Raw genomic sequence first — 17,389 nt, forward strand, 5'->3', positions numbered from 1 at the left:
GAGAATTGATACTTTAATGATAATTGAATCTTCTGATTCATAAGCATTGTCTCTTCATTTATTTAGATTTTCCTTAATGTGTCCTAGCAGCCTTTTGAAGTTTTCAGTGTGATATTTAATCCCAATATTTTATATTTTGGGATTCTAATATAATGAGTATTTTTTAAATTTCCAGTTTATTTTGTGTATTATGTAGCAACAGTGTTACTTGACTTTATATTGTAACTTCAATAAATTATCTTTTTCCAGTTACTTTTTTGTAGATACTCCAAGATTTCAACGTACAGGGTAATATCTGCGAATAAAGACAGTATAACTTCTTATTTTCCAATCTGCATACCTTTTATTTATTTTTCTTACAGTATTGTACTAGCTAGGATATTAGATGCAGTGCAGATGTCATTGGTGAGAATAGGAATTCTTGTCCTGTTCATAATCTTAGGAAGAAAGATTGAGTAGTTTACCATTATTAAATATGACATTAGTTCTGGAGTTTTTATTTAAGTAGGAGTCATGTTTCGTCTTAGTTTGCTGAGTTTTATTTTTTTGTCATGAAGAGGTGTTGAATTTTTAAGTGCTTAGTTATGGTGTGTCTTTAATCTCCTGTAATTTGGAATAGCAAGTTAACCAACATTTTTTACTTTATTTTGTACCTTTTTTATAGATTATCTTTGAATTGGATTATATATCCTCAGCGGGTTCAGATGTTGCATTTGTTTTGTCAAGAATACTACATAAAAGTTGTTTCCCTTTTAGTGTATCACATTAGGAGGAATTTGGTGTCAGTTTTTTCCTACTCTTGTGGTGGAATATGTGATAATGTGGTGTCTACCAGGTTTCTGTATTCTGAGGTTATCTTTCATTTTGAATTAATAAGTACTTTGTGTGAAGATCAAAGTAATCTTTTTAAAGGATTTAGTAGATTATGTAATTTCTCTATTCTTGTTCTCCCTATAGTAGGCTTCCTATGTGTTACATTTAGGATAATTTTCAGCATCCTTACCATGGTCTACAAAGAGCCTTCCAAGTTTCTGCGACTCATTGTACGTGATATTTGTTTAAATGAGACTCAACACATGCACACACACATCTGATGCAAAAGTTTCACAAAACAGTACTATCCTTATTGTATGAGATGTACTCTAATATTCTTCTGTGGTATTTTAATGAAATCAAATAGAAAATCCAGTTCTTGATCTTCCAACTTGATTTTGCTACCAGTGTGGAGACATAGTTTAAAAGAACACTGCTATCCAGTCCCAATGATCTTATTTTTCACCATTTTTTCCTAGTTCACTTTCCTGGATTGTGTTTTGCTTTGTGTTTTGAGACAAGTGTCACCAAGGCTGAAGTGCATGCTCACTGCAGCCTAGACCTCCCAGACTCAAGCAGTCCTCCTACTTCCAGCCTCCTGAGTAGCTGGGACCACAGGCACATCCCACCATGCCTAGCTCGTTTTTGGATTTTTTGTAGATATGGGGTCTCACTGTGTTGCCCAAGCTGGTGTCAAACTCCTGAACTTTCAAGTGATCTTTCCACTTCAACCTCCCCAGTGCTGGGATAACAGGTGTGAGTCACAGCACCCAGCAACTAGTTCACTTTTCTTTAGCTGCACTGGCCATTATGCTGTTCCTCAAACCTACTGAAACATGCTTTTCCCTTAGAATCTTTGCATTTATTATTATCTCTGCCTGAAATGTTCTACCTTTTCTCACTGTTTCCTTTATTCCTCTTATTCTCTTTATTTACCTCTGCTCACATTGTCTTCTGTCCCCTATTAAAACACAACCACATCATCTATCTTCTCACCTGCTTTTTTTCTCTTTTTTTCTGTATAGAACTTTGTATTTTCTGATATGTATCTGTGTATTTCTTTTATCTGGTAACATTTATATGTATCCTCCACTGGAGTAGTCAGTAAAATGTTATGATACATCATAGTTGAGACCTAATTTGATAATTTTCAAAAAAAATGAAAAATACCGGTTTTAAAAAATATTTCTAAGTAATAGTTATTGTGGGTTTTTAAAGTAGAAATTTAAGTACATTTCCACCAATTGTATTTTATACCACTTAGCTAAGATCTGACATCTTCCTGTGCTTCAGTCTCTAGTCAAGGTAAAGAGATACTTAAGTATATAGGTAATTTAATGGGTGTTCAAACAAAAAAATGCAACCCAGGATTTTATAAGACTTCTTTTCCATATTTTTTAGACATCAATTTTATATACAAAACGCACAGAAAACTTATCTATACAGCTTAACTGATGAAACTAGACTATAAGCATATTTATAGTATGTGAGTTACCACATCTGAACTAGTGCCTTCCCAGGGACACACACTCTGGTGGTTAATAGTCACTTTAAAATGGACTTTGTGAGAACATGCAGGTGGTGGTGAAGAACATGAGTTTGGAAATACATCTGAATTTAAATTCTAGCTACCAGTTGTTAGCTTCTTGACTTAAATCTCTGAACCTCTCAAGTTTGAGTTTCCTCTTCTGTTAAATGGGATCATATTCTTAATTCTCTGGTAACGAAGATTAAATAAGGTAGTAAATACAGATCAGCTAAATACTTCATGCATAGTAAGAACACAGTAAATAATTCTAACAGTTTATTCTATGTACAGAATATGAATTTGAAATTAAAGTTTCAATCTGGTATCCTAATACACACTTTATTTCTGAGTCGATAAAACATTTTTATTAATATTATTTTTTAATTTAATTTGGTATTAGAAGTGATTAAAAGTCATCTAAATGTCTTCACTTTGACATTTAATCTTCAGAAGTCTTTAGTTGCTAAGTGTTCTACAAAGAGAATAATAAGACAATGAGTTGACTATTTGAAATACATGTCAGATTTTCCCTAGAGAATATTTTACTCTAATTGTAGTCTTCATTCAAAGACTACAAAGGTAATTCAAAGGTAAATATTACCTTTTCTGTAGTAAATGTAAGAGAAGAAATGTGGAAGTATATTTTATTGCCCAAAGGATTTATGGAGTTCAGAGCTGTTTTTCTTTTTCATGCAGTAAGATATTTAGTTGGTATTAACAAGAAATGAATTTTCCAAATGAGTGAATTGCCTAAATAAGTTATTTTTTTCCGTTCAAATATCAAAAATATTTGAAGCCTTCTTTTTCCCCTTGAAATCTTACTAAAATGTATTATTTGCCCAACATCTTACATAAAGCATTCTGAAGAGAAAGTAACATTTTGTTGATGGTTACATATCATCAGGATGAACATTAATTATCACACTGTGTATTTCTAGGTAATTACCACTAGAGGTATTTGAATTAAATGGGAGTCTTTGCCTACTTCATTTAAAAAAATGTCTTCTGTGTTTGTTTCCACTGCTCATAAGCTATTGGCTGCTTCATCTCACCTCTGGCAGTGCATGTACCCAAAGCAACCGTCATTTTCTTTCTTATTTGCTGTCCTGTTTTGCTCTTGGCTACCAAGTTGTAAACTCGATGGAATTTTGTTCACAGTCAGAATATATAGTTCTCTAGTGAAAAATGAGTTCTGTTTCACCTGTTCTTGACTCAGGAACCTTCTGAACATCTTGTACTTTTTTCTTCCAGGTAATGGCCCATGCTAGATAATGGATAATGTTTTACTTCCCCTGTTTTATCCACTTCAAATTATGATGCGATATCTTTTTGTTCTTCATATGTTTTTTCTTTTTCTCATATTGGTATTTTCTGTCTATAGGATTATACAGTAAGTATACTTTAATTGTGCTTTTTATCACACTTCTTTTTAATTCACTTAATTCACTTAGCAAAAGTAGTATTTTAGTCTCTTTACTTTTTAATCTTAACTGTATTTGCTGTTGTTTTGGAAGAATTCCTGTTACCTAAACTTGTAGAGGTTGCAGGCAACAGAGAAAGCCTTTGGTTATCTCAAGTCACAATGTGAGCATGTATGGAGCCTATGAGGAACAGTGGAAACAATCTCTTCAGATCTCATGGATAGCTAAGGTCATTTTGGAAACAAATGCACTGGCAAGTCAGGCCTAAAGGAAATGTGAAACATTGTTTAGAAAATAGCACAAGTTCTGATGACCTCTTGATAATCAACTTGTTCTCTAAGTCAGTTCTGTGCCATTATGATCACATTGCCTTCTTCTTCATTTGCTTCTGCTGAGCATATTTCTACTTATTGATCACTCCCTTCCTTTCTACATCTTATCATGGTTTCTGCTTACTGTACTCCCTAGCTGTGTTGTCTGCCTGTCTTCTTAGCTTGAATTGTTTATTTTTTGGTATTTAAACTTCCTGATCAAGAGGACTTTATTGTTTTGGGTAACCACCATCCAGTATGAGAAAATACTTCATCATAACCATTTTATAAATTGGTGGATTAAAAATGTTTAACTGTGGATTAGATGCCAACCCTTGATTCTGTTAGCAGAAACCAGGGAAGTGGGTTCCTATAGTACATGGGTTGGCTACTTGTATATTTGGAACCTCTTGTAGACATTGAATTATCACCAGTCTGTTGATTGTAAGTTGAAATCCTAGGCGTTTTAGGCAAGTTAATAAATAGTGATCAAGGAAATTCTTGCTTTTGCCTAGAATGTAGAAAGTTGGAAAGATTGTCATGTCCATTGTAATAAAATAATGCTGGATTATCTATGAAATCGTAACTTTTTAAAGAATCATCAGAAAGCTGAGCTTACAGGGCAGCCAACAGCTTAAAATCTAAGGAAAAGTAAGTGCCGTCAAAGAGGGATGAGATAGGGACACTGGTTCACCTGAACATTGGAGGGAGACAGGAGGACTGCCATGTAAGTGGATAAGAAGGATTCAAGTAACAGGTTGCCAGAGACGTGGTGTGACCCGTAACAGTCACCTGGCATTCACATACATAAGGGATGTTGCTCACACTTACAGGATCTGCTTTATGGACCTTGACCAGGTGCTACCAAAAAAGACTGAAACAGGGAAGGACATTAGAGAAAGCTATCTTGCTGGTTCACAATTGGATTAGAGGGGAGTGTTCTCTGCTGTGGGAAAAGTATGAAGTCTTGCCTGCACTGTTTTTTGTAAGTATCAGCAGCCTAAGCTGCTGAGGGAAGAGCATCAAATCTTAGCTTGCCAAGGGTTCAGAAGAAGACCCATTGCAGCTAGAGGAAAAGATAAAGAAAAACCTCAAAACACCATCTCTATGCCTTGAGGAGGGGCAGAAAATCATCCTGGTTATTAGAAGTCTCCTACCACTAGGGGAAGGCAGTATCACTGAAAAAGCTCAAACCCTGAAACTGAGGTCACAGAGTACTGAGGCTGAACCAGACAGCAGAGAATGCTTTTCCTTGACTCCCCAACCCACATCCCCCTCACCATCAGGCTAGGAAGCACATCAAGCAACAAGTAACCGCAGCCTACCACTAGAGAGGGAGTAAGAGCATAGACTCTCTCTGAGGTGAACATGCACAGTGAAGGCCTTAAGCTTGGGATGGAACAATACCATTGAGGAAAGTACTCAAGCAAAACTGAGTAACCTATGAATTATAGTGAAACTCAAAAAGAAAGTTAAAACATATTTTGTATTGAATGAAGATGAAACGTGATGGCACACGTGGAGTACAGCTGAAGCTTAGGAGGATATTTACAGCATTACATATTATATTAGAAAAGAAAAAAAGTGCCCCAATTTAGTAGTTTAAGCTTTCACATTAAGAAACTAGGGAAAAGAAGAGCAAACTAAATCTAAAGCAAGCAGAAGGAAGGGCACCGTAAGGATAAAAGTGGGAACCAGTTAAATTGAAAGCAGGAAATAATAGAGAAAACTAATAAACTAAAAGCTAGTCCTCTGAAAAGATCAAGATTGATAAGTCTCTAGCCAGACTGAGGAAAATGAAAACACAAAGTATCAATATCAGGAATAGCACTTAGAATGTCAATAGAGATCCTAAAGACACTAAAGTGTAACCCATGAAGTCTTACGAACAACTACGTTTCCATGTATTTGACAATTTATATGCAACAAATTTTTTAAACTGCAAAATTACTGAAGTTCACTTAAGAAATAATTGAGACCTAGCCGGGTGCGGTGGCTCATGCCTGTAATCCCAGGGGAGGCCGAAGTGGGTGGATCATGAGATCTGGGATTCAAGACCAGCCTGGCCAAGATGGTGAAACCCCGTCTCTACTAAAAACACAAAAATTAGCCAGGCATAGTGGTGGGCACCTGTAATCCCAGCTACTCAGGAGGCTGAGGCAGAGAATTGCTTGAACCTGGGAGGCGGAGGTTGCAGTGAGCTGAGATTGTGCCACTGCACTCCAGCCTGGGCAACACAGCAAGACTCCGTCTCAAAAAAAAAAGAGGTAAGACCTTATTAGTCATATCTGTTGAAGAAGATTAAATTTATTTTTAAAAACTTTCAACAAAGAAATCTGCAGCCCCAGATGGCTTCCCTGGTTTATTTTACCAAATGATGAAACAATACCAATTCTCTACAAACTTCTAGAAAGTTAAAAACGAACACTTTCCAACTTATTTTATGAGGCTAGCATTACCCTGATACCAAAGACATTAAAAGATGTGAAAACAGGAAGAAAAAAAAACTAATATCCTCCATGAATACAGACACAAAAATTCTTAATAAATCCATCAATAAGTAAAAAGGAAAGTTACATTATGCCCAGGTAGGGTTTATTCTGGGAACTCAAAGCTGATTTTGTTATTCAAATATCAATCAGTATAATTCACCATATCAACAGACTGAAGAAAAATATTTGATCATCCCAGTAGTTGCAGGAAAAGAATATGAAAAAAAAAAATGGTTCGTTTATGATAAAAATGCTCTGCAAACTAGGAATTGAAAGAAACTGCCTCATCAGAAACCCAGGAGTTAACACCATACTTCATGGTAAAAGACAGAAGGCTTCTGCAACAACTGGGAACAGGCCAAGATGTCTGCTCGCATCACTCCTGTTAAGCATCATGCTAGGAGTCCCAGGTAGGCAATGAGATTGGCAGGAAATAGTAGTGAAAGGCATAAACAGTTATCAAGAGATTCTAATACCACCATGAAAAAGATGAAGCCAAATACCTTTTAGGCATTGTCTTAAAATAATGCTCATGTTCAGTTTCTTTATCCACTCTTAGCTTGGACTCTTTGAACGGAAATGTAAGCTTGTTTTCCTTTTGTGGCATCTGTCCAACTTAAGAAGTAGCAAACATCTGGCAGTGGCATAATCTTTATTTTATTTAGCTGTATGAAATACTCAGTTTTGAAGTAAAAAATAGAGAAGCTAGAATTTATTAAGTAAAGTGAGTATCACATAGTCTCTTACTACATACAGAAAGAAGTAAAGAATTCAGCAATTCTTGCCAGGCACCAGTGGCTCACACTGTAATACAGCAGTTTGGGAGGCTGAGGCAGGAGGAGTGCTTGAGTTGAGTTCAGGACCAACCTGGGCAACATAGTAAGACCTCTCATCTCTACAAAAAAAAAAAAAAAAAAAAAATATTAAAAAATTACCTGGGCATGGTGGTGTGTGCCTATAGTCCCAGCTACTCAGGAGGCTGGGGGTGGAGGATTGCTTGAGCTCAGGAGGTCAAGGCTACTGTGAGCCATGAATGTGCCACTGGACACCAGCCTGGGTGATAGAGACCCCATCTCAAAACAAAAAAAAAACCAAAACAATTCTTTACATATCTCATTTTTTAATGGGATTCTTGTGTCTTATTGTAAATTATATGTAGTTACCGCCATCAAAAAATTGACTAGTTTGTTTACTTTGGATTTTAAACTTTAAGGTGCTTGGTTTTGAGTATATGTTAAAAATCCAAATCTTATTTGAACCATGACTTTGTCCCTTTTCAGGGGCAGATCCATTTACTGAGGAATGTATGCATTATAGGAAGTTACAAAATTGAAAGCAATAAGCATACATTTGTAACCACTGATAAAAATAGAGTTTATTTGACAAAATGACAAGTAGAACAAGAATTCTGTATTTCTCATTTTTGAAATGGTGCAAGAGTATAGAAATTTGTCTCCAGTATGCTGGGATTAAGTCAGAATAACTATGTTATTTTTATAGCTGTTTACACATTTCTGAGACATAAAATTGTGTAAGAACTGTGAGCTACAGGAATATTGCTTGAAAGCTGCTATGCTTTCCTGTTAGTGTTACTCATCTCATTCTTAAAATTTGAAATGCCATTAATATACAAGACAAAATATTTTAAGAATGCTGGAAGGGTAATAATTAACATTAATACTTATTAAGGGCTTTCCTAGACAGGTAATAATCAACATGAACACTTATTAAGTTCTTTCTAAGTGCCAAGCTTTGAAATATATTGTTTACTCATCATAACAATTGTGAAGTGAGTAGTAGTACTACCGTATTTATAGGGTGAATAAAATGGTTTAAATATCCTACCCAAAGTCATAGCTATCACCCTCAAAGAGCATATAAGTGAAATGAAGAGACAGACTCTATGGGAAAGGTATAAATAACTAGTTGCAATACATGATTTCTTTTTATTAGCATTAGGGAAAACTTCTTGGAGGAGAAGATGCCATTCACATATGGCATAACGTATATAATGGACAGGATATGCAATGGGTTAAAAAAAAAACATGAATAAAGGAATGGGGAAATAAGGGAGACAGTTTTGTAAATTGCGATCCAGTTTTCCTAAATGTTATGTTTTAAGGAAAGTAATAGTGAATATTGAAAAGTATGCTGGGGTCAGTTGTTGAAAAGCTTTCAAAATGCCATTTAAGGCAATTTGGACTTTTTTTTTTTTTTTCAAACATTAGAAAGGTATAGGGGGAAATTGTTGAGAAACTAAGATTTCTGTAAGTGAGAACTAAAAGGCACAGAGAACTATATACTAAGTCTAGAAGCTCTTGACCCTAATTACCCTCTGTTAGATTAAGAACCTAATTATGAGATTTTTGCCTTACAGAATCTTCAGCCAGTTATTCTAACTATAAAATAGATAAGTCCCAAATCTAAAGATAGATTAGCCTTGGTGAATATATTACAAAAATAATCACTTTTTACATAACATTAATTTAAAAAAAATTTCTCTACAATATGGAGAAAAAAAGGCAGACTTCTAGTTCTCAAGAAGAATTAGCGTTGTGAGATGGGTGGTATGTTAGGTTGCTGATGTTGCTGCAACAAATTGCTACAAGTTTAGTGGTTGAAAACAACACAGATTTATTCTCTTACAGTTTGGGAGGTCAGAAGTCCTAAAATGATTTGTAGGGACTACAGTCATTCTGGAGGCTCTAGGGAAGAATCCATTTCCTTGCCTTTTCTAACTTCTGGAGGCTGCCTCCATTACTTGGCTTATGGCCCCATCCTCCATCTTCAAAATCAGTACATCATCTCATAATCTCTGTGTATCCCCTTGATTTTGTTGTTATCTCACCTTCTGTGTCTGTGGCCCTCCTCCCTCCCTAAGAACGCTTTTTAATACATTGAGCCCACCCACATATTCCAGAATAATCTCTCCATCCCAGGACCTTGAACGTAATCACATCTACAGAGTCCCTTTTGCCATAGGTAACTTATTGACAGGTTCCAAGGGGTTTATATATGGACATCTTTGGAGGACATTATTCAGCCTGCCACAGGTGGTATGTAAAAATATTAATCTAATACGATAAATAATTTGATAGGAGTCACATACATGATGCTGAGGTTCTCAGAATTCAAGCGGCTCATATAACCATGAGAGTGGGAGAATTCTGGGAGCAACTTATGGTTGAATTGAGTCTTAGAGGATAAGTGGGAATCTTCTCAGGTTAAAAAATACAAGGAGTCCAAACAGAATGCCATGTCAAAGGTATGGCAAAGACAAACTGTATGAAATTGCTAGTTTCATAATTAACAGCACTTGACACAATCGCCATAATGGAAATACATGTAAAGTAAGTGGCTGCTGAAGTGAAGAAAAAAGTCAGAGTGAGGGACTCATAATAAGGCACCTACCTTCATTCTCATCCTCTTATTTTCATGATTGATCTCTCTTGGTGGTCAACTTTCACTTGGTGGCTCAAGGTCCTCTGTTCTTTTCTCACTGCTGTCTGTTCAAGTATGGATGGACCAGAGATCATTCAATTATATCAATCCTCATAATATTCAGTACATTCTTTAGGCACTTGGCTCATGAAAGTAGATGTGTTTTTGTGAAAATATTATTTCAACTTATATTTTATTTTAGCTGTTATTTTTCTTCTGTGAAAGCCCTTGGTTTAAAAAAAAAAATAGACTGTCAGAGTTGGAGTGCAGGGAAGACAGCTGAAGCAGTGTAAGGTCCATCAAACCTTATAATAACAAAAGGCCAGTTAGGTAGTGGTGACTCTGAAAATAAACCTCATCTATCCACTGATCATCAGGTGTAAGGAAAGAAAAGAAATAGTCTGTGGTCTCTGTGTGCTGGCCTTCTCCCCTTATTTTGTAGAGAGCTAGCACTGGCTGTACTCAAAAGCCCTATTTCCCTGGCATTGCTGGGGGAGCAGAAGGTGGGTTGCTCTGACACTGTATTCTCCTGTGATCAGTAGCTTGTGTTGTCACAGCTTTACCAATAATAGGTCTTGCTGGAGAGCCACTTCACAGCTTTCCCTATTGAATTCAGGTCAGGTCTCCACTTCTTACTTTAACCCAACATTTTACTGTTCTCCAGTACGCTTACAAACTCCTAGAATCAATTCAGTATTTATTAATTACTGCGCGTATTTTATATTTTCTACATTTGATGTGATTTTCGTTGGTGTTCTGTTTCATATTTTCAACTCTGATAATAACATTTCTCATAAAGAAGACTATCCTTACAACATATCTTCGTTTAGAAAAAGTATTTCTATAAATGAAATTCCGTAAGTTTCAATTTGATAATTTTGTATTAAAATGAATTTCTGTAGGCATCAATATTGCAATAACAATTATTGATGTTACAATAACAAATGTTGACATTATTGACATATTGACATTGATACCTTAATTAAGCAATATGTTAAAGTAAATAATTTATAAACAGATGTGAGTGTGAATTCCAGCATTGTGATATTTCTCTTGAGCCTAGGACAAGTTACTCAAGCTCTCCAAGCCTGTTCTTTCATCCCTTAAATGAAGATAATAATAGCCTTGTGTGTTGTTGAGAAGATTAATATTTATAACATGCCTGGCATGTAGAGTGTGCTCATAAATTCTGGTAGTACCATTATTCCTAGTGATCATTACAAGTTAGCATTAGTAAACTCCATGTGTATATTCTATGGTTTAAAAATAGTCTGCTTATAAAATTGGTGCTTTATATCAGCAATCCCCAACCTTTTTGCCACCAAGGACCAGTTTTGTGGAAGACAGTTTTTCCATGGGCCTGTGGGAGCTTGGTGGATGGTTTCAGGATGAAACTGTTCCACCTCAGATCATCAGGTATTAGTTAGATTCCCATAAGGAGCACACAGCCTAGATCCCTTGCATGTGCATTTCACAATAGTGTTCATGCTGCTATGAGAATCTAATTCTGCTGCTGATCTGACAGGAGGTGGGGCTCAGGCTGTAATGCTCCCTTGCCTGCTGCTCATCTCCTGCTGTGTGGCCCAGTTCCTAAAAGGCCACTGACTGGTGCCAGTCTGCGGCTCAGTGGCTGGGGACCCCTGCTTTATATCATGTTTTAAACTATTTACTAACAGGTAAGAGGTAGTATATCGCATGGTGATTAAGAACATATTAGACTCTGGATCCAAATTTCAGCTCCATGACTTATTGCCAGGCTGACCATCAACAAGTTACCTAAATGCCTTGTGCATCACTTTCCTCAACTTTAAAATGAACATAACAGTAGCAAATTTATCTCAGGGATATTATGAGGAGTCAATCAGATAAAGTATATAAAAAGTATGAAACAGTTGCTGACACTTAATGCTGGCTGTCAGCTTCTGCCATTGTTATTGTTGTATTATTAATGTATTGTTGGGTAAAAAAATTTTTTTTTAAATCACTTTTTAGGTGAATCTTGGAAGCAACCAGTACCTTTTCTCTGTCATAGTGGATCCTAAAGAAATGCCCTGCTTCTGTTTACGCCATGATGTTGATGCCCTACTCTGGCAACCACACTCCAGCAAACAAGATGATATGTGGGAGCACATAGCAACTTTCAATGCTTTAGGTATAAAGCAAACTCTTTGACATTTTCCATGAAATCAAAACTACAGTCATCATTCATTTAAAGTTCGTTTATTTTTTTTTCTTTTTAATTTGAGCTGTCCTGATTACATTTAGATTGATTTATGCTATGATTTGTTTTCTTGTACTAGTGGATGAGTGTTAGCACTGTTGGAACATTTAGACTGATCTGTTTTTATGCTTATACAGAAGATCAACACAGAATAGAAATGAAAGTGGTTATCTAACCATTTGAATTATTCTAATAAGTCATTTGCTTTTTCTAATTCTATAAGCCATATAATACTGGAGTCTGAACAAGGAGCTTGGTAGTACCCTACATGGAACTTGTATTCAAGTTTCTTCAGAGTAATCTTCAAAAACATCATAGAATTCCCCTAAGGTGTAATGCCCATTAGGAGACATCTTTTGTCAAGATTAAGACAAAAGAGAGCCATTATAATGAAAACACTTATGGAAAGCGGTGATAAGCAGAAATTAAATTTATTTGGTAGGATAAAAGGAAAAAATCAGTTTTAAAATTAGGGCTTGACAATGTTTAAACTACTTAATTGTAGATGTATGCAATCATTGATTTTCTGTCAAAATGCATTAGTATTGTGTGACAGAAATTTTTTATGTGAATTAGCCACAGTTATTGCTTTATTGAAAGGTTATTTTAAACTGGCAGCAAGAAGTGAAAGTATGCATTTTGATGGCTATATATGCACAACCCTAATAGTAGAAGAAATTTATTAATTATCCCTTATAGTTAATAACATAGGCTGCTAAACTGGTTCAGACACCAAATGGATTTTTATGACCTGAAGTACAAAGTTTGATTGACTCATTTAACCATATAATTTTTAGCCTCCCTACTATAATGCTATTTTTAAATTATCTATACTTCAGTCAGAAGAAAGCTCGGTCATATTATCTTTAGATGCTCAGATCTTCTATTTGTATCCCCAGATCCCCTATTATAGAGGAAGTCTATGCTTAATTCTAAGTTAAATCAGCGTTACATTAGATATGTACTCTTGAAATATATACATTATTCTGTCAAGGTTAGCCTGGATAGCTACTTTAAACTATTTAAATAGGTATCTAAATCTTCACTTTTCCCACTTCAAACCCTGCTTAATTAAAAACAGTATTGATCTGCATGTGCTCAGTAGTTCCTTTACTTATTCATTGTTTGATGAGATCTCAATTTTAATTAGTGTTATTATTTTATTTTATTTTATTTTTTGAGACGGAGTCTCGCTCTGTCGCCCAGGCTGGAGTGCAGTGACGCGATCTCCGCTCACTGCAAGCTCCGCCTCTGGGTTCACGCCATTCTCCTGCCTCAGCCTCCGGAGTAGCTGGGACTAGAGGTGCCCGCCACCATGCCCAGCTAATTTTTTTTGTATTTTTAGTAGAGACGGGGTTTCACCATGTTAGCCAGGATGGTCTTGATCTCCTGACCTTATGATCCGCCCGCCTCGGCCTCCCAAAGTGCTGGGATTACAGGCGTGAGCCACCGCGCCCGGCCTATATTTTTATTTTACATGATCTTAAATACCTAACGTGCTAACCGTGTCACAATCTGAAAATCATGATTTATATTTCGGAACATAAATATTATTTTAATCCAAAAAGATACTTTTTAAATGTGTACATGAATTAAGATAAGATTAAGGATTTTTTCAGTTTAGAGACTTGAAATTATTTTTTAGGTTATAGTGGTCAACATTCTACTTCTGGGGGCTGAAAGTACAACAAAATCCGGTTACAGTGTTGGTATTGTTATGTAAAAATATCACTGACATTTTAGGGATAATAAGAGAATGCATTATGAATACTACTACATTCAGGGATACATTATGAACAGAAACCTAAAATAACTTTATGATGGTATCCTATACACATTTTCCAATTTGTTTAAGAGGAAAAAAATGATTCTGTGATGCCATATCCGTAATTCATGAAGCTAAATATTAAATTGGCACTTAAAGATATTTTGTCATGTATTTAGTGTTTTAGATTTTAGAATTTTAGTGTTCGAATTCATGGAAATTAAATGAAACTATATTATGCTTTTCTTGAAGAGGGAAAGCCGTATCTGTTTTGTTCCTTAAGAATTAAAGTTGTATTTTTGTACCAGTTGGGAGAGACTGATTGTGGCTAATCATTAATGATTCAGGATTATATACCTTATTTTACTTGGGCATTTTAATTTGTAATAAACATTGCAAAATATTAAATGTTAAATCATGATTTTTCCCCTTCTGTTTAATATATAGTTTTTCTTTTGTTTGTCTCATATTCTTGGCAGGCTATGTCCAAGCATCAAAGAGAGACAAAAAATTTTTTGCCTGTGCTCCAAATTACTCCTATGCAGCCCTTTGTGAGTGCCTTCGTCGAGTATTCATCTATCGTCAGCCCGCTCCCATGTCCACCGTACTTTACAACAGAAAGGAAGGCAGGCAAGTAGGACAGGTTGCTAAGCAGCAAGTAGCAAGCCTGGAAACCAATGATCCTATTTTAGGATTTCAGGCAACAAATGAGAGATTATTTGTTCTTACTACCAGAAACCTCTTTTTAATAAAAGTCAATACAGAGAATTAATTATTCTAACATATTGGCTTCTTTGTACTGGAAAAGTTTTCAGTGGTACCTGGAGGTCTGGACAATATACTATAACCTCTTAAGTTTTAATGTGCTAAATATATCTTGTATGATTTTTTATTTTTTAAATAACATTGGAAATATATTCAAGAGATTATGATTCTCTAAAGCTATGGAATGAAACTGCAGATTTAGAGAACATTGGCTTCTGTAAAAAAGAAAAAGGTAAAGATAGTACTAGCAAGTATACTTTTTAAAATAGGCTAGAATCTCATGTTTTATATGAAAGATGTACAATTCAGTGTTTAAAAATAAAAATATTGTGTACTCTGTTCATTGATAAGTTGCTACAGTCTATACCTATAAAATGTACAGGATAATAGTTAAATGTTGAGTATTGTACATATGTATTTAAATGGATTGAATAACTGAATCTACATGGAGGGAGAAATGTTAGAGGACAGCAGGCCTAATATTTTTTAAGTTTACTGAGAGACCTCAATTATTATTTTCAAATTAAGTATAGCTTTATGTAACTTTCAGCCAGTTGCTCTGCCACAGACATAGACAGAGAGAGATAAGATTTCACATTATCCATCACTGTGAAACAAACCACACCAAAACTCAGTGGTTTAAAATAAGGACATTTATTATTTTTCACAATTCAGTGAGTTGGCTGTCTCTGCTCTACAGGGCCTCTCAGCGTCCAGTAGGCTAGACGGGTGTTCTTTCCATAGTAGAGAAAACATCCTAAGAGAGCAAGCTCCAATATGCAAGAGCTTATCGATCCTGTACATCTATCATATTTACTAATGTTCCCTTGGACAAAGCAAATCATATGGCCAAGTCTAGAATCAGTATGAGGGGACTACACAAGCTGGCAGATAGCGGGTGGTATGATTCATTGAGGGCCATTGATGGACCAATCTACCACACAAGGACAAATTATAATTTATCCTTGTAGCTCTCTTTATTTTTCTAACAATTTAAACAAAATAATCCTGTTTATATGTTACACTTTTTTGCCACAAATTTTGTTTTTTCAAACTTATCTTTCCAGGTTTGTTTTAGTATGTATGTACCTGGAAAGTTTTATTACTTTTTATAACATTTCAAGATATGTATCTTATATAAACCTCAAGTTGGATTTTATATTTTAGTAAGGAAGTTAAGACCTTAATTTAAGAGGCAGAAGATTAAGATAAGAAATATAAGATAGAAAATATTTGTTGCTAACATCTTTTGCCTGTCTGGGCAAGTATTTGACTCAACTAAATTTTAATGAATGAATGTTTGAGAGACAGAGAGGAGGAAAAGAGATGAGGATTACATACATGTTCTAAACCCTTTGTCAGAATGCAGTTTCCTAGAGAGTATTGGGGTGCTAGGTAAAAAGTTAGGAAAGGTCCTGAGGACTGGTATTGACAATTGGAGTCCTAATAGTACTCTATTAGTATTAGGAAAGAGAGACTAGGTACCAAACGTCATGAGATCACAGACATAGAAAACTGTATAGTAACCAAAAACCAAACAGTAATATTTCCAGAACTTTTTAGTATTGTTGTAAAACTTCATGAAACAAAAGACCATTTAAATAGTGAATTATTAAAAATATTTATTATGGGAAAGTAGATCTAAATTTTCTCTAAAATTTTCCCCAGAGATAATAAATATCTTCTTAGGGAATGTAAGAAAAATGTATAATAAAAATGTGGTGCTTAATTAACCATGACTATGTATATATTGCAAATATTCGTAATCAATATTCTTTGTGCATATGATTTTTTTGCATGATTAATGTTGAATTGAAAGCTCTCAGGATAATTAATCCTAAATATTGTTGCATGTTGACGTATTTTAAAAGATGAATAGGCCTAGAGCAGTGATTTCAAGCTATTTTCTTGAAATGCTTCAGGGATTCCATAAACATTTAACTCAGCTTAAACAATGTTCTAAGGTACATATACTTAGAACATTGAGGTATATACTACAAGTGCTAAGAATGTAGTACCTTGTATTTTTGTTGATTTTTATCATGTTACAAATAGGAATTTATAAAATGTGTATGATAGTAATAAAGTAGTATTTTATGTGTTTTGCATATAAGAGTCATTTAACAATATTTGCTCTTTTAACACATTTAAGCATCAACTATTTACCTTAGCATGATTTTTTCAGTATTAAGGATAATGTATTACTAAGGATAAAGAGACAATTTACATTCTAATTATTTTCAGGTAAAATTTCTTTTTAGGGAAAAAAAGAGGAGAGGGTAGCATAGAATGTGGCTGCTTTCCTGCTAAAGAAGTCTGACCAAAGCTGGAACCTTGGAGACTACCCACAAGAGTCAGGTAGAGGAGTTGCCAATGGGAAGAGTTAGAAGAAAGAATCAGTGTCAAGAAATTAGGAATGGTTAACAGTGTTAAAAAAAAATACTCTTAAAGTACATTCATCACATTTCTACATAAAAGGGGAATGACTGTACAGAACAAGTTAAACTATCATTACACAGGAATTTCAAACATTTTGTGTTATTAACTATAGGAAAGAACAAATGGTAAGTTTATGTATGGCAAGTCATATAAGAAGGCAAAACTTTTACTCATCACTTATTATTACTGGAAG

At 35.0% G+C, this 17,389-nt stretch overlaps 1 protein-coding gene across 3 annotated transcripts in view; it reads left to right on the forward strand.

Annotated features, from left to right (window-relative positions):
* Positions 1-16,865, forward strand: part of NUDCD1 (NudC domain containing 1) — an 81,949-nt gene extending 65,084 nt beyond the window's left edge. For all 3 annotated transcript variants that reach the window (XM_011961083.1, XM_011961085.1, XM_011961084.1), the window contains 2 exons: positions 11,999-12,158; positions 14,472-16,865. In XM_011961083.1, coding sequence (XP_011816473.1) covers positions 11,999-12,158; positions 14,472-14,764 — 453 coding nt within the window. In that variant the 3' untranslated portion in view covers positions 14,765-16,865. The remainder of the gene's footprint in view (positions 1-11,998; positions 12,159-14,471) is intronic.
* Positions 16,866-17,389: the final 524 nt, after the last annotated feature.

This window comes from Colobus angolensis, unplaced genomic scaffold (assembly GCF_000951035.1).
Source record: "Colobus angolensis palliatus isolate OR3802 unplaced genomic scaffold, Cang.pa_1.0 Scaffold535, whole genome shotgun sequence".
In the NCBI taxonomy this organism is placed as follows: domain Eukaryota; kingdom Metazoa; phylum Chordata; class Mammalia; order Primates; family Cercopithecidae; genus Colobus; species Colobus angolensis.